At 43.5% G+C, this 24,304-nt stretch overlaps 1 protein-coding gene and 1 long non-coding RNA gene across 4 annotated transcripts; one reads left to right on the forward strand and one right to left on the reverse strand.

Annotated features, from left to right (window-relative positions):
- Positions 1–389: 389 nt before the first annotated feature.
- On the reverse strand, positions 390–22,103 carry ANKRD40CL (ANKRD40 C-terminal like). 3 transcript variants are annotated; one of them, XM_077327972.1, is made up of 5 exons: positions 21,772–22,101; positions 14,276–14,439; positions 8,098–8,571; positions 5,163–5,338; positions 392–3,198 (listed from the first exon to the last, which is right to left on the reverse strand). In XM_077327972.1, coding segments are annotated over exons 2-5 (798 nt in total). In that variant the 5' UTR covers positions 14,277–14,439; positions 21,772–22,101; the 3' UTR covers positions 392–3,051. The 3 variants fall into 3 exon arrangements, with proteins under 3 accessions (XP_077184086.1, XP_077184087.1, XP_077184088.1); XM_077327973.1 differs by lacking the exon at positions 21,772–22,101 and adding an exon at positions 20,951–20,968; XM_077327971.1 differs by lacking the exon at positions 14,276–14,439 and having other exon boundaries at positions 390–3,198; positions 21,772–22,103.
- LOC143832884 (uncharacterized) lies at positions 16,219–22,893 on the forward strand. The gene is made up of 2 exons (XR_013229436.1): positions 16,219–20,020; positions 22,705–22,893. It is a non-coding gene; the product is annotated as an uncharacterized LOC143832884 (long non-coding RNA).
- The last annotated feature ends 1,411 nt before the right edge of the window (positions 22,894–24,304 follow it).

Below are 24,304 nucleotides of genomic sequence, written 5' to 3' on the forward strand. Positions count from 1 at the left end.
GCAACTGGCCAAGGCTACCCCTCCTGCCTCCCCACAAAAGTCGAGCCGCCCCAGGCCCTTCTCCCGGCTTTTCCAAAGTAGCAGGGATTGCTTGCAGCGGCGATGCTTGTGCTCACCTCCCCCCCCCCCCCCAGCTCTTCTCATGGGAATCCAGCATGCCCAGGAGGGCAGCTGAACACGCAGCTCTGAGGCAGCCTGAAGCCACAGGCAGGCAGCAGGGATGGTGGGCAACATGGCCGCCGTCATCTCCCCCCCCCCTCACAGAAGCCAGGCCGGTTCATGGGTTGATGGTGGGGCCTCCCTCCCCCACTAGATAGGCGCCCTCCTTGCTGGAGGCCAGCAGCCACCTGCATGGCACAGCCGGCACAGCTTGGAGGCACCTGCATGGCACAGCTCGGAGGTGGGGTATCCAATGGCTTGGCATGTCGTAATGAGGGCCCATGTGACAGCCCACCCCTCCCTCACCTTGTCTCTGTGGCTGCTGGCAGCACCCCCCCTCCAAGTGGTAGAGGCTGTCTCCCTGGTAGGCCCCAGCCACCATCTGGCCAAGTCCTCCCACACCATGGGCCCAGGAGCCCAGCCGGCTCACCTCTGGGCATCGTCATGGTAGAGTGGGCTGGCACTTCATCCATGTGGATGAAGTTGGCAGGGATGCAGCCAGGGGCAGGACAGGCCACCTGATTGACCACTCATTGGACAGATGGCCAATCAGGTGCACAATAAGTGCAACATCACCTACCACCCCTCACCAGTTTTATTTATGGCACAGATAATATTTGCAAAATCAAGGCTGGGTGCACAAATTCTGGCTGAATCTGGTGGATAAATGATAATAGCTAGGAGAAAAATTAAATCCCACAGTTACCTGCATGTATAAAGTAACTTGTAGATATTAGACCTTTATTCTAAATAACATGTTAAATAGGCTAAAACAGAGGGGAGAGAAATGCTTCACTGTACCAGGGAAACACATTTTTTAAAAGCATAAAGCATGATCATCCCCCCCCCCCCCAACTTCCTCTGTTATGAAAACCTAGGGGTGGAGGGTGGTAGAAAAAACAAGGGACTTGGGAGAAAAGAATTCAGAAAAATGTCCATAACTTCAGTAGCACAAAGGCTGAAGGGGATGGATCTTTTGCTATGGCCTTTGCCAGCAAACCAGCCTGCAGCCTTATTTGCTTTTGCTGATATCAGATGGTATATATTTTTAAAATATATTTTTAACAACATTTAACATGAAATAAATTGAAGTCATGATAAAAGACAAAAACAGAAAGCTTCTGAGAAGTACTAGATGCTACCAGGATTTGGACTAATTTGCAATTATATTTTTTCCTTTGTCCTTTCTATATTTCTTTTGTCAGTTTGTTCTTTGCTGTTTAGGCAATGTAAGCATCAGTTTAAAAGTCCCTTTACGTGCAGTTGCTAAGGCATCAAAGGGAGGGCAGGAATAACCCAGGCACCCTGACATGGTGCCCAGGCCCTATTTAGCTAAGAATCCACTCCCCAAGAAACTTATGTATTGAATTTTAATGCCTTTTGTATTTTTGTTAAAGATTCCTGTGAGCCACTTTGGTGTCCATATTTTTTTTGCTGAAAAGTAGGAAAACAGATTAGCAGAAACGGAATATAAATGAAGCTCATTCTGAGGTAGTATATAAATTCAATAAATAAACCTCTGTAGACAGTCCTAGTAGAGTGTTTCTGGACTTCATCTAATTGAAATATGCTCTCAGTCTCATTTTCTGTGAAGTATAAAATGTTTAAGAACAGTTCAGCACTTCAGAGAACTCCAGCGCAAAAGATTTAGGGAGCAGACAGTGTTCTTGATGGAAGGTTAGAGGAGTTTTAGTATAATGGGAACTCTTGTCAGTGTACAAGGGAAAATGAACAGATGACAATGCACACATACATGTACCTTACCGCAATTCAAATTTAGGCAGGTTTCAATTTGTGTGCATAGAAAAAAAAATTGACTCAACTATTAGAAGAAGAATGTATTGAATATATTTTGCTGCTTTTCCCTACCCGAAGGAGGCTCAAAGCAGCTTATAGTCGCCTTCCCATTCCTCTCCCCACAACAGACACCCTGTGGGGTGGGTGAGGCTGAGAGAGTGCTGAAATCACTGCCCGGTCAGAACAGTTTTATCAGTGCTGTGGCAAGCCCAAGGTCAGTTTTATCAGTTCCGTGGTGAGCCCAAGGTCACCCAGCTTGGCTGCACGTGGGGGAGCGCAGTATCGAACCTGGCATGCCAGATTAGAAGTCCACACTCCTAACCACTACACCAAACTGGCTCTTAAAGTAGAAGCCACACCTTGTAATTGATCTACAGTGAAACTATACTAATTTTCCATAGTATCTTATTTCTAACATTTTAATCAAGATTAAAACCAAACTTCATTTTTTAAAAAACACAATGAACTCTACAGCTTGGGAATGCAAGAAGAAAAAAGAAATCTGCCTTTGGAAAAACAATTACATTTTTAGTACATTACACAGATATATAGCACCTTCTATTGATTTAGTTTATATAGTGTGACTTAGTTTTTTTTACAAAATACACAAACAATAGTTTACTAAATGCATAGATATGCTCAGATACAAGCATTTGTTATGAAAAGTTAATGAAATTTTTCTTTAAACTTATATTTAGTTTTGTCTGAGGATAGTTAAGTTTAAAATAGAAGTTTCAGCTTTTTAAAAAATATAAATGTTTGGGTTAAAACCACAGGGGAAAGAAACTACTCAGGAAATTTCTCCTATGAGCTATATTTTCTCTTCACACTTTCTAGCTTATGATTAACACTAAGAAGATCCTTAGTGCTGTGGTTATTTAAAAGATAATAGCTAGTTCAATCTGAATTCAGTATATTGAGTAGATTACACTGCATAACCAATAATTAGTTAACTAAGAGAATAAATACATTCAAAGATGTGTTTCAGTTTAATATCAAGATACAAAAGGAATGTTTTCTATTCAGAAGAACTATAATAAATTCTTAGTTTTATAAACATTTCATCCATTTCTTCTGAAAACCTGTGTAGATACCTCAATATGTCAAGTTTGCTGCTTTAGTGCTGTAGCAACAAGATAGTTCTGTCAATGTAGTTGCAGCACTTCTGAAAGGAGAGTTGATACTTTCCTCCAAAACGAATTCCAGTTCTTGAAAATCCTGAAGCCTAGCAACATCTTTATCCTAAAATAAAGAGGAAGATAGTATTATTTCATTTATTGTGTGGGGGTAAAGTATCAATTTGAATAATGAAAGCAAATAGTATACCTAGTAAGACTGTCTATTCTCAATGCAGTAAAGCGGTGGTCCCCAAGCACTGGGCCGCGGCTCCCTCTCCCCCCCCCCCCCCCCCGCAGTAAGAAACTTACCAGGCCGCAAGCTTGTGGCCCGGCAAGCTTCTTACTGTGGGTGGGAGGGGAGAGGGAAGCAGGGCCACGCCCACGCATTGTGCATGCGCGGCGAAAACGCACATGCGCAGCACTTCCAGCCTCAAAAAGGTTGGGGACCACTACAGTAAAGTACTTAGTACCTTAAAGTTAAGTGGTTTGGTTACAAAATAAAACATTCTATATGCCAAGCTGTTCAAGGTCACCATGCTAGAAAAAAATCAAATCTACCTTTGACTATAGATAAGAGTAGTAAATCGTCCTTAGGGTTGCCAACAGGTTTGGCGAACATGCTGTCTTTATGGCAGTGGTTCTCAACCTGGGGATCGGGGCCCCTTTGGGGGACAAACAACCCTTTCACAGGGGTTGCGGCAGGGTGAGCAGCTTAGTGGGGAGGGGGTGTTGCCACTGTTGCTGCTTCTGCAGGCGCCCATGATCAGCTGCCAAGCGCTCCAGCTGTGCCTCCAGCGCAGTGCAGTCTCCCGCCAGGCGCTCCAGGTGGTGGCACAGCTTGGCAGGACAAGAGGCAGAACTGAACTGAGAAACCCCAGAAAAAGTACAATCTATATACAATCATGAACAATGGATCTTGACGCCATTTGGTTGGTTTCGTTTTAATTTCTGTGAAAGAACACTTGCATAATTTTATGGTTGGGGGCACCACAACATGAGGAACTGTATTAAAGGGTCGCGGCATTAGGAAGGTTGCAAACCACTGCTTTATGGCATAATCAGATTTTATTTACCAAGTAATATTTACCTCCCTGTCATGAAAAACGTCTAGGCCTGTGTGCAACCATAATATTGAAAATCCTAAAAGTAGAGCAAGCCGAAAGAAGCTGCAGGAACACGGAACAGGAAGATTTACCAACTATTTATTTACCTAGAAAGCATATATGCAACCTGTCCAGTGACCTGTTTATCACCACTTGCCTCTCTTGAAGCACCTAATTTGCCCTAAGAATTGAAGGGGGGAGGGGCAAATTGGCCACCAAAGAGGAGAGAATGGCTGCTACCTGAAACTTGGAAGGAATGGGGCTCTTTCACAAGCAAGGAGCAAAGGATGCTTAGATTGGGGAATAGTGAACTCACATGGCCCAAAGAAATGCATCAGGGCAGTAGATGACATTACATTTGACACAATAATTCACTTACATATTTTCCTTCCCATAACCTGTAGCAGTTTGAGAGTTAGATTATGGGCACATTTGGTGTAATGTTGCCAAGTGAATGGAGCAATATGGACTGTCCCTTCAGTAGAGGTTTAATTAATAGAAACTGATAACCGAAGCTTTACATGGTATGCAGTCAAATAAAGTCACATAATTGCATGCCAAGTGGACTAATATTAAAGAGACAGAATGATAGTCTAAAAGTTGGGAACCTTGCTTTGGAGGCCTCAGATCCTCCCCAGCCCAAAAAGCTGAACATCTGTTTGAAGGGATATTCTTATTAAAAGCAGCTTGCTCTTGTGTACAAAGATTTCTTACTTGTCTCCCACATGATTTCCACGGGCATCATGGCCCCAGTCAACACTTTTCCAGGCCTACCAAGTGTGTTTAGAAAGTACCCAGTACCAGATGGAGCCTATGCACAGGAAAAGTTTCTAATTGACCACCGGAAATTTGATTATTGTGTAAGTTTTTAAATGTTAATTGCATTAACTAACAGACCATGTTCTCTGATGGCTAGGGATATATTTCTGTCAAAGAACGCTGTCAACATATAATCAAAAGCTTAAAGAAAAACACCAATCCTTACCTTTCTTACTAGTGTATTTGGTAGTTTTCTGATTTTCTCTACTTGTTCAGGATTAACACCCAGTTCACAACAGCTCACTCTGAGTAGATCTTGATAAGTCATCTTTTCTCGGTTCAGTTCAATTTCAATAAAGTCATTTTCTTTTGAATTCTGAACTCTTACTTTAAGCACCAACTCTGTATATCAGGATGGGAAAAATATTTAATATTTTCTTCCACAAAGTTGAAAAAGCACAGTGCAGCGTTAAGCACAGTTTCTTGGAAAGATGCACCACTAATTTCAATCAAAATTTACTAATAATTGGTCTTAAAATTACAGGATTCCTGTAATTTTAGTTTTTTAAGGGTTTTTTTAGTCTCACAGGGCACAATCAAGAACAAGTTAGTGACAAAATCCCACTGAAATCAACAGCGTTAAGCCCTCATATCAGAGGGACTTTGTTGTAAATTGTTATATTGTGACTAGGTTCTAAGTCAAATGTCTATATAATGTCAGCATAACTAAATAATTACTAATGTTTGGTAAAATATGATCTTTAAAAGTTAAGAGACAAAATAGAAAAGTACTAACTATGGCCAAGCTGTTATCACAAAATCTGACCAAATGGGCCCCAGAACCAGATTTGTGCCATACCTTGTTGATTTATTCTCTCAGTCAGAAATTCTTAGACACTGTTCTAGCTATCTTAGGCTCAAGCACCATGATGGGAGAAAGTTTTGGTTATCCTTTCTGATGAGGAACCAGTAGTCTCCCATATGGTTGCTCTTTTTGCCCTAGCAGCCAAGGAAATCCAATGTAAGTTAGTGTCCAAAGATCAAGCCAGCAGGATGAATTTCTGAAAGGCCATTCTTTTAAAATTGATTTTGTTACAAAAGTAACTTTCAGTAGTTTTGGTAGCAAAACTATTTGCTAGTTTGGTAGTTTTAATGTTTGTTATTTTACATTTTTCTTGTTTTTAATGCCCTTGCAATAAAGCCAAATTGAATTGGTAAGACAAATAAAGCAATAATTTGAGGGAACAACATATAGAAATGTGCTTTTAAAAAATTATGGTGCATTCTGGTTCCAGTAGATACCTCCCCATAAAGTGCATGAATGGGAGAAATTAAGGAAGAAAAGGGCATGACGCAGCTATGCGATGCTATTAACCGCTGTCCTAAGCGGAGTATTGTTTTTAATGTTGTTCTGGCACAGTTGTTGGGATATGTAAATCCCATCTTCAATACTTCATTTTACAAAAACGAATCTGATGATTAGGTCATAGAAGATGGGGGCCCTTGGGGGAGGGGAAATCCCACTTCCAAACTCCACTTCTGGGATTCTCTAACCTCTAAAGTGTGGGGGCAAAATAATCTTCCTGTCTTTTCTCTCTATCTGTAACTGCTGCTGTCAACAATCTCTGTGAAATTTGTTTTTTCGATTTACTTGTTTACAAAATCATGTTTAGCTGGGAAAGCCCACAAGTAGACCGGGATTATCAGTGGATAGCCTTTTTTTTTTGCTGCTTGAAGTCATAATGAACCAGCCAAATTCCTAAGAAGTAAAAATTAGAGGATAAGGGGATCTGAGAAATCATGGAAGGGGCAATTTGATACTCCTGCTTGTGCCCTTGAAACTTGCATGACTCTCTAAACCAGTGATTGATTCTCTGCTTGGGGGTCGGGACCCCTCTGGGGGTCAAATGACCCTTACACAGGAGTCGTGGTGGGGCGAGCAACTTGGCGGGGGGGGGGCACTGCCACTGTTACTGCTCCTCCTGCAGACACCTGCGCTTGGCCGCCAGCCACTCCAGCAGTGCCTCCAGTGCAGTGCAGTCTCCTGCCAGGCGCTCCAGGTGGCAGCACAGCTTGGCAGGACAAGAGGCAGTACTGAACTGAGAAACCCCAGAAAAAAACCCATTTTATATACAATCATGAACAATGGATCTTCACACCATCGGTCAAAGAACACTTTCATAATTTTATGGTTGTGGGTCCCCACAACATGAGGAACTATATTAAAGGGTCGTAGCATTAGGAAGGTTGAGAACCACTGCTCTAAACTCTCAAGGGTTTGAGCAGGCTAGTTTCTCTCCGCTACCATTCACCTACCCCTTCTAACATTCAGCAGTTGTCCAAGATTCTGTGCTTCCTGGTTCACATATCCTTCTCAGGCTGTTTTTCCCCTTTAGTTAGTTTACAAAGTTGCAGCTTTCTGTCACACTTGGAGAGTCCCCTGAGTAGGCAGGTGGTCTGGGAGGAGGGGGAGGGGTTCATTGTTCAGTGAAGGGCCAGTCAGTGAAAGAGACATATTCCCTCTCCATTATAACGTTGCCATCCTTTGCACCACACCCAGATACCCATTCATTAAAAGATTTTTAAACACTGAGAAGCAGCTCCATGTCCTATGCCAGAGAAAAGCTAACTTCATTACACAAGCATCAGTTCTCCCTTCTCTCACACCAACTGTGCAGTGAAGGATGGATCCATCTTTCAACTTCATTAGACCAAGAAAGGCAGAAAATGTAGTTGCCACAGAAGTTGACTCCTTGTCACAAAGCAAGAAGCTCTAATCTGATCAGCCTCTAGCTTCTTTTAAGAAAAAGGACAGAAAGATTTGGATAACCCAGCAGACATATCTTAAATCTACAACTAGATCAGCCTTTCTCAACTTTTTTACCATTAAGAAACCCCAGAAGTGGTGCAATCGTGCAGAATATGGTTGGGAAGCATAGCTGTGTACATGCCCAGCCAGGCCCACCCCCTCCAGGCCCATCACTGGCCATTTGGGAGGAGTCAATGTGATCATATATTGTCATATCACATGATAAATGTTCAACAAATTTAAGAATTGATTCCCACCTATCCAGGAAACCCAGCACCATCACAAAACCCTGGTTGAGAAAGGCTGAACTAGATGGTTAAAAGCATTCAAATGGTAAATGACCTTTTACTACCTTGCATGTTAGATGGGAATGTTCCTGTGAGAAGTACTGGCTGCCCTGACAGTGCAGTGTCCATACAGGTTCTTGTTTGCTGAGGAATGTGTTGTGTAGATGCAGCTGAAGTAAAGAGAGTTCTGTTGCAAAACACTGAAGATGTGCAAACAGGGCAGCTGTGGATGCTATGCTTTGTGCATTGGGATGTTTTCATGCCAATAGGAAAACCACATTCTCCTTCGCTATGGCCTTGTCCAGCTAGTTCAGTTTCATTGCACAATGAAGAGGGTTTGCAATCCTTGTCATCTTCAGTTGTTGATAAACAACAGCTGGCGTCACCCTTGGATAAATAAGAGGTAGGTGTGCTTGTGTCCTGAAGTTCGGAGGGGTTGGAGACCTTTTCTCTTTCTTGGTCAGGGAATGGTAGCTTTGTCATACAGTTTTCAACAGCTGGCAGGTTTACATCATTCTGTTCATCATTGTCATCTTCCACTTCAGGGGAAGTTTAGGACAAAGAAAAAAATAGAACCGGTTAATATTTTCCTCCATTTAAAATGTGACAGAATTGCACGATTTATTTATTTACTTATTTTATTATATTTATATACCGCCCTCCCGGGGGGCTCAGGAGGCAATCATTTTCAAAATGAGAAACTCATCTTAGAAGATGTGGATAAATAACAAAAGGTTTTTTTTTCAGTTAAAACCAATATAAAGTATCTGTACACCGCCCGTGGCGCCGCGGGCACAACGGACTAAATAAAACAGGCGTTCTGGGGCGGGATATGTCCGGGATGTGGAAGGGTCCGCATTGGACCCTTCCTCAGGACAGACAATCAGAGGGACCAATCGGCAGGCGCTTTGCGCCTGCCGATTGGTCCCTCTGATTCCCAGCCCCAGCAACTGCGCGCCAGCTCGCAGTTGCTCCCGGCCTGATGCCGCAAGAGGCGCGAAGTGCCTCTCACCGTGTCAGGCCGCCGCCCGAGGGAACCCCCGGCAGTTGCGCGGAGCACGGCTGCCGGGGGCTCCCTGCCCGGCGGCCTGACACGGCGAGAGGTGCAAAGCGACTCTCGCCGCGTCAGCCCGCCACCTCAGACAGCCGCCGCCCAACAGAGCTTCCGCCGCCGTGAGCCCCGCCGCCCGAAAAGGTCAGTTTCTAGAGCCCGCTGTATTCGCCATACAGCGGGCTTTATTACTAGTGGTACAATAATTCATGAAAACTAAATACAGTATAATTCACCTATTGTACTTGTGGAGCTATCCAGGGCAGCTGGATGATCAAGTCTTTGGCTCATGGGAGGCACCTCCTGCTGAACTTTGTTTTTGTTTGATTTAGTGGTGTGCTAAATGAGAGGGGGGGTGAAATCTGCAGATATATAGACCAAAGAAAACTTCAATCTATTTCCCTGCTATACATGTTTACACACTATGCACTTCTCTGGGGAGCTCAGAAAAAGTTTTGGAATCCCTGTAGGACAGTGTTGGAGGACAAAGTACGAATGCTGCAATTAGTGTGACTTGAGAAAGGAACCTCAGACTAGGCCTTAGCCGTTCTTCCTAATAATTTGCCTAATGGTTTGAACAAATCCCCTAAAGCCGGTCCAATTCATTACCCTGCCCCCACAAAAGGAATCAAATGATTCCAGAATTCGAAAGACTGCTCGAACAAATGCAATGCCTTACGTGAAAACATCCACCTCAATGCATTTCTCAGGGTTTTTTTTGTAAAGTTAGGTCTCACTATGCTCACCTAAGTAACAATGCAGCATTATTTTCCAAGTCTGTGGCCATTCTTTTTATTTAAAAAAACGAGATTTTTAGGCCACCCTCCAAAATAGTCTCAGGGTAGCTTGCACCGATACAAAAACAGACTAATACAAAACATCAAAAACAACTGTATACTAAAAACTTTAACTTTACTGTGGTCACTCCATCCCAAACACAACCAATCCTTGGCCATGGTGGCTTTCCTATTATGTTCCTAGGAACCCTTATCCAAGATTCTTTGATTAAAACTGCAACAATGAAAACTGCTGGGAGCTGTTCTCTGTCTTCCTCTGCAAGTGCTGCTGAAAGGAGTATTGAATGACGCATTTCACTCACTATCAGTTTGTGCGTGTCAATAAGAGGACCAAGCAGGCCTGCTTGATGCGAGTGTTACCAGGGGCTCTTTCCATAGAGGTGTGCTTGCCTGCTTTGATTCCATCTTGGCTCAGTTTACCTTGGCAGTCATTTTAGGAGCTAGCAATGTTATCCTTTGGAGAAGATGAGGTCATGGCTCTCCTCAGGCTATTCTAACAAGCAGCCAGAACAGGGCTGCTGACTGATGGGATTTGTGCATACCTACCCATTGCCAAGCCAGGCACTCACTTAGATCTATAAACGTAAAGTCATCAGCCAGGGCAAGTCTTCCTAGATACAAGCTCTAATTGCCATCATGCAGCCAGGTGGGCTTGATTGCTTTTACAGACCTTACCTAAGCCTCTCTTCCCAAACTCCCTCAGGAATGGGTGAAGCCTGGTACAATCTGCCTTTAATACCTTTCCGGTAAGCCCATTCCCTCAATCAGAGGCAGGAACTCCACAGATTCATATCCTGGACTCACCCTGAATTTTACAATTATTTCTTTGATATTCTTTTGTGCCAGCTCCTGTAACTATTGCTGTTCTGGCAACCAAAATGGCTGCCTTACCTTCTCATGATAAACTTAGGCTAACTGGGAACTCTAAAGGTCCCCTATACCGAATCTCTGGATTGCCTAATAACAGACACTGTACTCTAAAAGGGTGCCATATGGAGGATGGAGCAGAATTGTTCTCTCTTGCCCCAGAGGGGCAGACCAGAACAAATGGGATGAAATTAATTCAAAAGAAATCCCATTATTATTATTATTATTATTATTATTATTATTATTATTATTATTATTATTATTATTATTATTATTATTATTATTATTATTAAGATTTATTTCCGTAGGCTCGTGGCAGGTCACGATAGTCTAAACATCCGGAAGAAGTTCCTGACAGAGCGGTTTCTCAGTGGAACAGGCTTCCTCGGGAGGTGGTGGGTTCTCCATCTTTGGAAATTTTTAAACAGAGGCTAGATAGCCATCTGATGGAGAGGCAGCTGATTCTGTGGAGGCAAAGGGATGGCAGGTTACAGTAGATGAACAATTGGGATGTGAGTGTCCTGCATAGTGCAGGGGGTTGGACTAGATGACCCATGAGGTCCCTTCCAACACTATGATTCTATGTGGTGTGGAGAAGATCTAACTGCTGAGTCATATGGGTTTAGCAGAATGGCTTTTCAGGACCAGTGAACGCTCTGTAAGATGGGATCCAGATTGCCTAGGCAGAGTTTTGTTTGTGGAATGGAGCTGTCTCCCCTCCCTCTTTGTGCTGTATTCTCCAGAAGGGGTTGATGAGGAAAAGGGGACTCTCTGGAACAGTGTAGGATGTGCCACATGGGGGCTACAACCGGATTGGGGAAATCCCATTTCAAATACAGAACTGTGGACCTGTCACAGAACACTGCATGCTCAGTAAAGCCCAGTGGAAGTCCACCAAACAAAAAATGCAGAATTAAAGGATTTTGCCTCCAACAGCTACACCTCATGATTTGAGAAGTACACTGTAAGATTCTCATGCATTGTGGTCAGATACGATTCGGCTGTAGCTGTTGGGTCACACATTTCCTCAGTGGTGTGCTGAAAAATATTACTGTCCTTGGCAAATGCCCACAAACAATAGCTTAACATGCTGTTTAATTCAGAAGAATAACTTGATTTAACCAGCAGGCCTTTGTGTTGCTCTTCTAAAGTGCTACTGATCATGTGTTACCTTGGGTTCTCAGTTTTGGAATAGGAAGTGAGATGATACTGCTGTCACCTGAACTGTCCTTTATAACCAGGCATTGTGAAAACATGGATGATATGGAATTGTGGTGACTCACGGCTTTATAAAACATCCCAAATCCATGCTTCATAAGAGTTTCTGCAATGCATTTTTTTGCATTGTGAGTGTGTCTATTCCACCATACAAAAACTGATGCCATGTTATTTTCCTCCAGGAAAAAAAGTAACCAACATTTTGTTAAGCTTTTAACTCACTAAAATATATGACCAATCTCGGAGGATTTGATATTCTCAGTTTGTTACAACAACAACAAAATTATTTTTGTGGCACTTGAAACACTAACAGACAAATTCTATGATTCTACTCACTTCAGCAGACTGAAGATAGGTAAACTCATTCTTTGTTCATTCCTTTCCCCTTTAAAATGTGGTAACATCTGTGAACTGTGCCCACCCAGCTGCCCTGGCTCCAGATGGGAGACCAAATCATTTTCAAGGTTCTGGTTCCTTAACAGACTGGGTTTCTTAACATCGAGGACTGCCTCTTCCATTACACCTCATAGGGCATTAAGGTTGAATGATCAACATCTATTTAGAATCCCTGGCCCGAAAGATCAAATCAGCACTGGTTCCAGCCTGACGGAACACTCTGTGACAGCTCTGCTTGGCTTGTAAAGAAGAGCAGTGGTCCCCAACCTTTCTGAGGTTGGGGACCGGCAGGGCGCGCGGGCCACGCCCACGCATCGGGCCACGCCCGCGAGCCACGCATCGGGCCGCGCCCTCGCATCGGATGCGGCCCGGCCCCAATTCCCTCTCCCCGCCCTGCCGCAGTAAGAAGCTTCCCGGGCCGCAAGCTTGCGGCCCGGCAAGTTTTTTACTGCGGGGGGGGGGGCGGGGAGAGGGAGCTGCGGCCCGGCGCCATGGCCTTCGCGGCCCAGCACCGGGCCGCGGCCCACAGGTTGGGGACCACTGAAGAAGAGCTTTCCCACCAGACCTATGGCTGTAGCCTAAGAAGGGTAAACATCAATCTCTCGAATCTCCCCACCCCCATCTGCCACCTTGATTGACCATCAGGGAAAGAACATCATACCCCCCCCCCAAGTTCCAGACTAGTATTTTGTAAGCAAACATTAATTTTAATATAATTTAGATTTTAGAGTGAATTATATATTTTTATGGAATTTTAAACATGTTGCCCAAGACAGGGCAGAATAGAAATTTAATAAGTAATAATAACAAAGGGGTCTCCAACCTACTTTCATCTTTCCCGGCACCTGTCAAGTGTTTTTAGAAAGTGGGTAAGATCAGATGGGGCTTCTGCCCAACAAGGCTTCTGACTGTCTGCAGATTTTTTAAAAAAAACATTTATTTGGTGGTGGCAGCTGCCAGCACAGCACAAGGATCCTAAATAATATGCTAATTTTAAAAAGCATCATGTTAAACAGAGCCTTTTGTGCAAAGGATTCATGCAACTTTTGTCCATCCCACAGAATCAAACTCAATGCTGCAAGAATTAAAAGGGGGGCAATTAAAAAAATCATACAAAAAATTAAGCCAGGTGACATGTTTAAATAAATATTTTTATCAGGGTGTTAAATGAGTAAGAAAAGACCCAACCCCTGTTGCTCTTCCTCCCCTTATGAACTTCACAAATTCCTGGAACTGCCCACATTATTATTATTTTTTTTTATTATTTAATTTTTAGACCGCCCTTCTCCCAATAGGTCTCAGGGCGGTTTACAACATAAATAGTTAAAACACAATAAAATCCCCATAAAAACCCCAATTAAAAGTTACATATAACATATAGCTGCGGTGGTCACAGTTCTGATCTTAGTTCAGCCTGGTGGAGAGAATAATGTTCAGAAGAGGGTGGCACCAATGCAATAGATCTAACCATGATCTCGATGCTAGAGATCTCAATATTGGAGGGGATCCTCATGAATGAAGCTTAATATACAGAACTGTAGCAGGGGAGGGGGCAAAGTTTGAATCCAGTGGCACCTTTAACACCAACAAAGTCGTCTTCAAGATATCATCTTTTGTGTGCATGTATGCTTCTTCAGATACAGTGAAACAGACAGAGGAGGGAGGAGGTTAGTGGCCAGGAAGGGCCAATGAGAATCAAGATGCATAATCAAGATGCATAATCCATTCAGGTGGGTAGCCAAATTGACCTGAAGCAGCAGGACAAAGTTTGAATCTAGTGGCACCTTTAAGACCAATTAAGTTCTATTCACTTCTTCAGATACAGTGAAACAATATGTCCTCAACCATTACATACAAGTATGTGTGAAGGGGGTTAGTTGGCTGGAAGGGCTACAGTAAAAGTTTATAACTTACTTTTAGAAGGACTGATTCAAAATGTCAAGGATACCATCCTCTTGATCTCGATATCCGTAGTTAAATGTGCTGCCAGGTCTTTATTAGTGATAATCTCCTTACCAGCATCAAAATAATACACCACTTGGGTATTACCCTGCTTGCAAGCCCAGTGCAAGCATATCCTGTGTGTGAAATACAAACGCCAATGTAACCTTACTCCAAAATCCAATAACAAGAACAAAATCCATGTAATACCTTTTATTAGGACCAACTAAATTGACACTGATCAATGTGCACACTTTTGAGTTCAGCATGACTCTTCATCAGGCTGGACTTTAAAATACAGATGTGGAAAGCAGGGTTTTCAAACCATTATGTTATTACTCTATAAGCTAATACTTCAAACTCGTAATCATTAGCCAGAATCAAGAATAATTACACCTGAGTTGAACCTGATCTAAATTTTCCTCTAGTGGAAGAGGGATATTTCAGAAAGTCCAGTGGGCTGCAATGAGAGAAGGAATGCTACCAAAACAGAGGAAAGATCCATGGCCTCTTGCTTATTGGGGGGACACACCTGAAACCCTATTTCATGACTTCTCCAGCTCAGTGATATCTGATATTGCTGGGGAAAGGATACTAAAGCTGATCTGATGGCTACAGGCAATCAGTGCATAAGGGAAAAGCCAGGTTCTCCTGGGAGCTCAGACACACCTTGACCATGGCTGTTCTTTGGCTTCCCGAGAGCTTAATGAGGTATGAAGAACAATAATCAGCCTTCTAGGAGCATCCAAAAATCTGTCTTAGAATTTATTATTATTATTATTTAATTTCTAGACCGCCCTTCTCCCAATAGGTCTCAGGGCGGTTTACAACATAAATAGTTAAAACACAATAAAATCCCCATAAAAACCCCAATTAAAAGTTACATATAACATATCACATAACATATAGCGGCGGTGGTCACAATTCTGATCTTAGTTCAGCCTGGTGGAGAGAATAATGTTCAGAAGAGGGTGGCACCAATACAATAGATCTGACCATGATCTCGGTGTTAGAGATCTCAATATTGGATGCACACTTCTCTAGAAACTTAGTCATAAGGAAGCTAGGGTCATGAGCTTTCTCCTTGCAGTCACCAAAAATGGTGTAATGGCTGCCCTAAAGCTCCACGAAATCACAAACATTTCACACAAAATTCTTAATATTCAGGCGCAGATCCGAAGGTATTTCCTGTTTGCCATGCAGTTTGTGAATTCTGGTAAAACACTACTTCTTCCACCTCCCCTGGGAGGGAATTTACATTCAGGAAGGAAGCACAAGGTTCAAGTCCGCTTCCCCCTCCATTTCTCGCTTCAAGTGATGGCCTATCAACTTCTACCCATAATCTGCCTCTCCTCTCACCCTTCCCCCCTTCCCTCTGTATTTTTTTTAATGCACAGGATTGTGTTACAATCCAAACCCCACCTTCTGGGGATGCAGAATTATGGAATTCAACGTTATAACGTTCTGAATAGGACAGAGCTGACAAGCAACAAAGCCTGAATGCAGGAAAGCTAGATCTGGGACAGAAAGCTGCCTGCCTTATCTGTGGACTGGAGGCTGTAGTCTGTGTACCTATACAATGTGTGTGTGTGTGTGGGGGGGGGGGTTGCCCCAAGTAACCAAACCTCCTCAGTGACTTTCAAGTATCCTGTTTACATTTAAATGGCAAGTCAAGCTGTAGATTGGCTCTTGGCTGACTTGAGCTGCCAGAAAGAGGGACGCTCTGTGTTTACTAGATGTGAATATCATGATTCTGGAGTTATTGGTTTTTTTAAGCCAGTGCCACATGCTCAGAAAAGTTTCTCCAAAAGCACACACACACACACCTCATTTGGGGAGAAATAGGTGATCTCTTTTCTAGTCCAGGAACCTATTCCTTTTGTTTGCAGAAGAAAAGCATAAAAGGGCAAAAGGTGGAGGGTGTTTGTTTTGCCACTTTTGCCTGGGAGGGTATGTAAGGGGAGGGGGGATGCAGGGTCCTTTCTGGCTAGCTGTGGTTGTTTCTGCCTTTGACTAAAAGCAAAGCCCACCAGCCTTGGTCTTTGGCATGAAGGGCTGCTACTTAGCAAAACCAAGAGTTGTTATGTGCGAAGTCGTGTCCGACCCATCGTGACCCCATGGACAATGATCCTCCAGGCCTTCCTGTCCTCTACCATTCCCTGGAGTCCTTTTAAGTTTGCACCTACTGCTTCAGTGACTCCATCCAGCCACCTCATTCTCTGTCGTCCCCTTCTTCTTTTGCCCTCAATCGCTCCCAGCATTAGGCTCTTCTCCAGGGAGTCCTTCCTTCTCATGAGGTGGCCAAAGTATTTGAGTTTCATTTTCAGGATCTGGCCTTCTAAAGAGCAGTCAGGGTTGATCTCCTCTAGGACTGACCGGTTTGTTCGCCTTGCAGTCCAAGGGACTCGCAAGAGTCTTCTCCAGCACCAGAGTTCAAAAGCCTCAATTCTTTGACGCTCGGCCTTCCTTATGGTCCAACTTTCGCAGCCATACATTGCAACTGGGAAAACCAAGAGTAGGAACTAGCAACTCCCGTGGCCTCAGTCAATCGATCAGCATATTCTTCCAGTGAATTGGATGTGAAGGGAGAAAAGGTGCCTGGCTTACCCCTCAGCTGGGGAGTAGAATTCTACTTAGACATTTGAGGGCAATACTTCTATCTCTTCTTCTCCCTCACCAAGCACTCCCAGCAATATTCATTATGACTGAGAGCAATTTGGGATCCCAAGGAAGCCCTTTCCTCCCTCACTATATTGCAAAAACAAGCTTTAAAAAAAAAGAAGCAGTAAAAACATGCTTGCTGAGCATTTGCAAAAAAGGCTCTGAAAATGAGGAAATGCATATAGGCAGGCAGCACGGACTCCTTCTGAAGTGAGTGTAAAAAGCTTTCAGCGGATCTGATCCTCGCTTAAAGGCCCTATTGCAGAACCAGTAGAGTAAACTTAGAAGTATCAGATCGGGCTTAAATTCGACATCTCAACAAAGTCTGAACTGCAGAAACAATCCTGGCCTTTGTTAGCCTGATCATTCAGATCGTATTTTGCCTTCTCCATTACCTTTTTCTCTCCTTTACCCTTTTCCTAACAATTAAATTAAAATCTGCCAATAAAAGCCAGGATCTTGATTCTTCTCCACCTCTATTGCAAAAATTCAAATAATAGTATTCTGTCCTAATAGTATATGCCCAGGTGAAAATGTGTGAGCTATCAAGAGAGAAATTATTTTTTTAGCTCCCTAGAACTGCCTCACCACTGCTGAAATTACTAGACTCCCTCTAGCTACTTCAGAACTTCTCCAACTGTACTGAGACTATTGTATTCTGCAACATAAGAAACTTTCCTCTCTGCTTTAAAATGTTAGTTGCCTTGCCTCCTGAATTATTCCTTCCTCTTTCCTCTGAGCACTCAGAAACCTCTGTCCACACCCTTCCACCTACTGTCTCTGATGACACTAGCAACACAACATAGATGTGAACTTTAGACTAGCCCAGGAGAGAACACATCTAGCATATGTAAGGTGGTTTCCACTAGAGATCACTTGACTTGCTTTGCCCCGAAGCACTTGTGTGATTCTAGACCACGAGATGTTCATAGTCTGCCAAGTTATTTTATATCACTTTTTCAATTGTTTTTACACCTATGCCAAGAGAGGTTACTAGCACCCTACTTGTCCTCCAAGCACCTAGCAACAGTGATCCATGTGATGGTCACCTCCAAGATTGATTTCTGCAACTTGCTCTGTGCAGGTCTTCCCTTGTCCTTGATCCATAAATTGCTGCTGGTGAGAAATGCATCTGCTAGGATCCTCACTGGAATACCTTGGAGGGCCCAAATCCAGCTGGAGCTGAGGCAGCTGCATTGGTTGCCAGCTGTGTCCTGAATCAAGTTCAAGGTTTTGGTATTAACCTTCAAGGCCATCCATGGTCTGGGCTCCACTTCTATCCCTATGGGTTGCAAATCTGTTGGCAGTCCTTGGTCTACAAGTAGTACACCTGGCCTCAACCAGGCCATGGCCTTTTCAGTTCTGGCCTCAACCCGGTGAAATGAGCTCCCAGAAGAGCTTTCACAGTTCTGCAGGGCCTGCAAGATGGAGCTCTTACACCAGGCATTTGATTGAGGACAGGGTCATTAAGATCAGGGACCCCTCCTCAACTTAGCCAAGACAGCAAGCTACACTCCCCTTAATCTCCCTGAGGCACTGGGGGTGCTGTTGAGTGTGGGGGGAGAGGACGAGGTTTAGTGTTTGCCATTGGGGAGCATTAAGGTTCTAAGGTGGGGATTGTTTTTATTGTTTTACTCTGGGGTTTTATCATTGTAACTCGTCACGAGCCAGCATGCTGGGCATGGTGGTTAAGAAATCATATAAATAAATAATGTATTTTGAAATTTATATTTCACATTTATCTTCACAAACTCAGGGCAGAAGATGAAATTCTGCTGAAGAAAAGAGCAGCTACGAGGTCATTGAGATACAAATAAAAAAGTAAAGATGCTAAGAGACCACTTCGTTTCACTCGTCTACCAAGACGAAAGCACTCCAAGAGTTCTCCCTTTTCTCTACAGCAGACTTGAGCCACACAAAAGGAGGAGAGTAGAGTTTTTTTTATTTGCCAGAGCAATATTTTGTCAATTGAAATATGTTCAAGTTTTCCCACAATCCTGGATATAGTGTCAAAGAGATTTATTGGTCTCTTGAGTTCTATGAATGTGACCTACAGGTTACTTCTAGGTGGGGAGGTGTAAATGCCTAATCATGGAAATAACCCCAGGCTTGGTGATAGCTGGCCAGGAGCCAAAGTAAACGCGGGACAATTCACATGATGTCCTATTTTCAGAAGAGAATACTTCCTTAAAGAAGCAGGAGCAGAGATACAGAATTGTAAGGTTGGTCTTCTATGCAAATTTTTAGAGGTCAGTAACCAAAAAAGGGTGGAATTTTTATAAATTACAGTTACTGTACAGCATTCTTGCTCACATGTCTGAACACTGCCCCTTCAGCAGTCCTATATGGGAGATAATGTAAACTGCCTTATTTGGATATGCTTTGTCATAGTGATTTGAAGAAGGTTGACTCCTTGTCCCATATAATACTGGAATGTCCTCATAATTTTTATTGCGAGCTAGTATGGATTGTTCCTATTTTTAAATTACCTCCTACTATATTAAAAGACATAAATTGTAAAATAAATCTGTTGGTGGACAGTGATCCAAGGGCTACACTACCTTTGGCCAAATATCTCTCCACCATATTTTCCTTATAAAGGCTCCTTATTCGTTTCTCGAGGTCATTGGATCAAAGGAGCTTGAAAGACAGAAAGTACAAATCAAATTATATTTTTTTCCAAATCTCATGATAAATTCCACTTTTTCTGAAAACTGCCCTACCCACTGTGGTAAACAATTCTAGATTTGGAAAATAACAAAAAGAGGGCAATGAATGTTCCAGCTCTAGTTTGCAATCTACTATGTTGGTCAAATGACACCATGCACTGAATTTCCCACCTCACACTGTTCCCCATGTGAACTTTGACGCTTAACAAGTCTTTGTCTTTCTGTCTCTCCCGCCTTAGGAAAACTTTGTCATGCCTATCATTCATATGATTTCAAAGGTCTTTGAAAAATGATATGGACAAAGCCAATCTGAATACTTTGTTCTGTATAATAGCCTTCTGCTAAGTGCTACAGGATTTTTCTTCTTCCTATGAAGAGGACTGAAATGGTAACCCCAGTTTCATTTCATAATTCTTTGTTTTCTTGCCTATCTAGCAACAATAGAGGGTCCATTAGTTATGACAAAAACATACTATTTATGTTTTTGATTTGAAATATATTTGAAATATAAGCAAATCTTATATAAGCAAATATAAGCAAATATATTTGAAATGTATTTGAAATATAAGCAAATCAACTTTGGTCAGATGATCAGACTTAAACTGAAGGTCGTGAAAGTTGATGCTTATTTTTGATGCTTCGTACCTCTTTAAATGCCAGAGTCACAATGTTTACTCTGCTTGCAATCAATCCATATGAAAACAACCATGCTGGCATCCTTCTACTGAATCACTAATCCTCGCATCTCATTAGATGGAGCAAGATGCGGGGCAAGGTGGGGAGTGGTAGAGCACTTGCTTTCCATGAAGGCCATACAAACATAAGAAGAGCCCTGCTGGATCAGACCGGTGGCCCATCTGGTCCAGATTCCTGTCTCATATAGTGGCCAACCAGTTTCTCAGAAGGGCCAACAACAGGGTATAGAGGTGGAGGTCTTCCCCGATATTACCTCCTGGCTCAGGGATTCAGACTTTTAGTACCTCTAAATGTGTAGGTTCCCCTCAGTCACCATAGTTAGTAGGTATCCATAGACTTATTCTCTAGCCATAGCATCTCAGTTTGAAAGGCTGTCAGGTGGCCAGGTTAGGTAAGGCTGAAGCCAACCAATACAGACAACACAAGACTAGGTGGACCAAAGCTCTCACATTCACCTTAGATATGAAAACATCTACCATGTTTTGAGCTATGGAAAATTTTGAAGGCATCAATATAATTTTCCACATAGAAGCATCCTCAGACAACTGCTCATTGCTGGTGCAACAGGAGCTTGCTCAAATCCATAATTCAGCAATTAATCTAGCATTTCCGTTAACCTAACCTGGATCATGCAAAGAATTTATATCACAAAGCAATGGACGGAAATTGTGACTTGTCCTTAGGAAGAAGTACAGGATTGTATAATTTTGTCACCTGTTTTCTGACATGAGACACAGGAGTTAAGAGTGTGGAGTACCCACCCCGATTCAAATCTCACCACGGCCATGGCAGTTCACTGTTCTCTTGCACTAAATATATATTGGTAATATGACAGAAATAATCCTAACCTGTTTGCAGCATCATTTTTAAGACTATTAGTGACATGCTTGCACACTGTTGATTTTTTTAAAGCACTATAAAATATTATTAACTATCCTGATGGATAGCAGATTGGCGAAACCAGGAAGCCGAAGCCCAACTGAAAACGCAGAGCGGCTATATATTCCAGAGATATCCAGAATCAACGCTTGAAAAGCCTCTTCGCTGTTCTCGTAGACAAGTAGCCAAATGAAAGGATCCCCCTGGGGAGAGTTGCCCTCCTTTGAGAACCTTTCTATAGCTAGTGGGGGGCGGGGGTCACAAAAGTGCCTTTAACCGGACAAGTATAACCCTAAATAAAACACGTATTTGGTAGCAGGGATAGCGAGAGTGTATTGCCAAGACGGATAAACGACGTAAGGGCTTCCCTCCGGCTGGCCCCCGGCTCAAGCAGCTGTCTTGCTTTAGAGCCCGCCTGCAGAGCGGTGACGCGGGCCTCCTTCTCACACGCACTCGTAGCTCGCCTCAACAGAAGTTTCCTGGAGAGGGGCGTGTTGGTGGAGAAATGCTAAAGTAAGCCCATTGAACGCACGCCCGGCACAGACGCCGGGAGGGGAGCCTTACCAGCCATTGAGCTCGCTTCTGGAGCGGCGGCTTCTCAGAGGCTGTCCTCCCAATGGCTGCTCTTGCGCCTCCTCCTCGCCCCGAGCGCGCCTTCAAGGCCAAGCACCCTGGCGGCGGCGGCGGCGGCGGCCCGGGCTTTCCCGCCTCTAGTCGTGGGACTCCATGGTCAGTGACGCACCAGGCGGCTGGTTTCCTGTTCCCGACCGTGCGGTGCGTGGCAGGTCCCTAAGTAGCCTGAGGAAACCGTGTTCCTCGTAGAGGTAGAAATCCTCTTGCCTTCTGAGCCTGTGGAGAGGCCTGTCTTGGTACACGAGGGCGTGGGAATGGATGCTTCAGGCCTGTTGCCTTAACAACGGAGGAGTCCGGCGGCCTGTTCAGTCAAAGCGCATCGTAAATGCTTACAAATAAGACAATGCGCTATTAAACAGTGGATAATAATCGTTTTGAATGGGCCTGTACATCAACACTGGCAGCAGCAGAATTCCACAATATCAGTAAGGAGGTCCCAGTTACAAGCTGATCTTTGTTTTAGGATGCATAAATATATTACCCTGAGGCTTTCTCCTTTGCAGACAAGAGTCTGGCACCTTCGTTCTTTGTACCAAACAGTAATTTCTTTCTTGTGCATACCCCTCCAAGCAAAAAACAGATTTGTTTGTCGATGGCCATTTGATAAAAATGCCACTTAACATCTTAAATGTTATCTTGCCTAATATTAACAGTGCACTTGATTGGCCTGAGAGAAGATGCTTCCTTACGTGTAAGGAGTTCATAGTCTGAGGAAGAGTGCTTGCACTCGAAAGCTCATGCCCTGAATAAATCTTTGTTGGTCTTAAGGATGTAATGTGTTTAGTATTGCCCTGTGAAACATTTATGTTAATTGTATTGATCTCCATATGTTATTCCAAACGTCTTCATTTCTTCTGCCCCTAGATCTTTCTTGCAGAATCTCATTTAATTTGCCATCATATTCCAGTGAACAATGATGGAGCTATGGTGATGCCGTGTGTGAGAGACTGTGGAAGTACCTTTGGAGTCTTTCAAATGTAAAGTGTTTGTAAGTCATTTCATCATGAAGCCACTAGAGGTCGAAATTGAACAATAAAAAGAGCTGCAGAGCCAGCCTCCCTGTTTCCCCATCTTTTCACAGTGGTTGTGAGAGAAGTGTGTTCCTCAAAACAATTTCCTAATATTGTGGTGATACCACGGCCTACTGTCAAAATAATGTAGAATATTATATCTCATTATTTCAAAATTGTTTGATCCTTTGAAAAGACCAGTCTCCACAGTTTAATGTTGTTGTTGCTGCTGTTGTTGTTATTTATCCTACCCTTCCCTAGTCAGCTCGGGGCAGGTAACCTCAGAATTTAAAAACATCCAGCTTCAATATATTACAATGCACACACAATATAACATTAATTAAATAAGTTGAGTTTAGGTGTTAAAATTAAATGAAAAGCCACCTCCTCATTGTAACCAGAATCTTTTTTTTTTTTGGGGGGGGGGGGCTTGGTCAGTTTTTGGGCAGGTTTTGTTTCTTGGAAGATGATTCTTAGATAGGGAGGCTGGCATCTTGTTGATGTTAGTTTCCTGGCTTCAACCATAGGATAGGACAAGAATAACATTCTTCTTAAGTTACTTCAGAGCATAATGATGTATATTTTCTTGAGACTCAGCCTGCTGTCTTTCTCTCCACCTTGCTTCAGTGTTTGGCTCTGGATAATAACTTAATAAATAAATGGCAAATTGACCATCAAGTCATGGCCAACTTATGGCAACCCCATTGTGGGAATTTCAAAGCAAGAAGAAACAGAAGTGGCTTGTCCTTGCCTTCCTTCGCACTGCCTAGGCCAGCCCTTTGCAACCTGTTGGCCATGGAGGCCCTGAAATATTTTTTTAGGTTTCAAGGAGGCCTGGAAGTGGTATCAGCTGGCCACACCCCCTTGCCATGCCCTAGAAGTGACATCACCTCCTGTGTTAACAGGCGGGACTGGGGACAGAGACAGGAGTTGATTTAAGCTGGTGGTAAGCATGCAGTTTCCGCCCCCCTCCCAGGCATAGAAACATTGAAAGAACTCACTCTCAGGAGGGGGAGCTGTCATGTCCCAGCTGGAGGGGTCGTTGACTGAAGACATGCAGGTGTCTGAGACAGACCTGGATGAGGAGCCAAGTGGGTGGTTTCACTCCCAAACCAGCATGTCCGGAATTAGATTCCGAGGTTAGAGAGCCCATGGGGGATTGGGACCTACCAAGAACTGAAGACCCAGTGCTGCCAGCCCCAAGCCATGAGCCTACCCCATTCAGTGCACTGTAAGACCAGAATCCACCTTGCCATCTACTTCCAGCCTTGAGGGGTCCCCACAATGGCAGCAGCGATGCAGGTGAGCCAGCTTGACCGCATGCCAGTGTAGTGCAGTTGGCAGCTGTCTGTCAGGCTAGATGGAATACAGCTGGAGATCCTTCTTCTGATGAAGACTGAGCAGGGGTACTAACGGTACTGGGGAAGGGCGGCAAAGCTGCATTTAAAGGGTGA

This window comes from Paroedura picta, chromosome 3, assembly GCF_049243985.1.
Source record: "Paroedura picta isolate Pp20150507F chromosome 3, Ppicta_v3.0, whole genome shotgun sequence".
NCBI classification, from domain to species: domain Eukaryota; kingdom Metazoa; phylum Chordata; class Lepidosauria; order Squamata; family Gekkonidae; genus Paroedura; species Paroedura picta.

What these genes read in the sequence shown, in the direction of transcription:
- ANKRD40CL (XM_077327971.1), bottom strand. An exon ending in ATTCCCATCTAACATGCAAG is followed by an intron (nt 5,339 to 8,097) that starts GTAGTAAAAGGT and finishes CCTGATATACAG; the next exon opens with AGTTGGTGCTTAAAGTAAGA. An exon ending in CAAATACACTAGTAAGAAAG is followed by an intron (nt 3,199 to 5,162) that starts GTAAGGATTGGT and finishes TCTTTATTTTAG; the next exon opens with GATAAAGATGTTGCTAGGCT.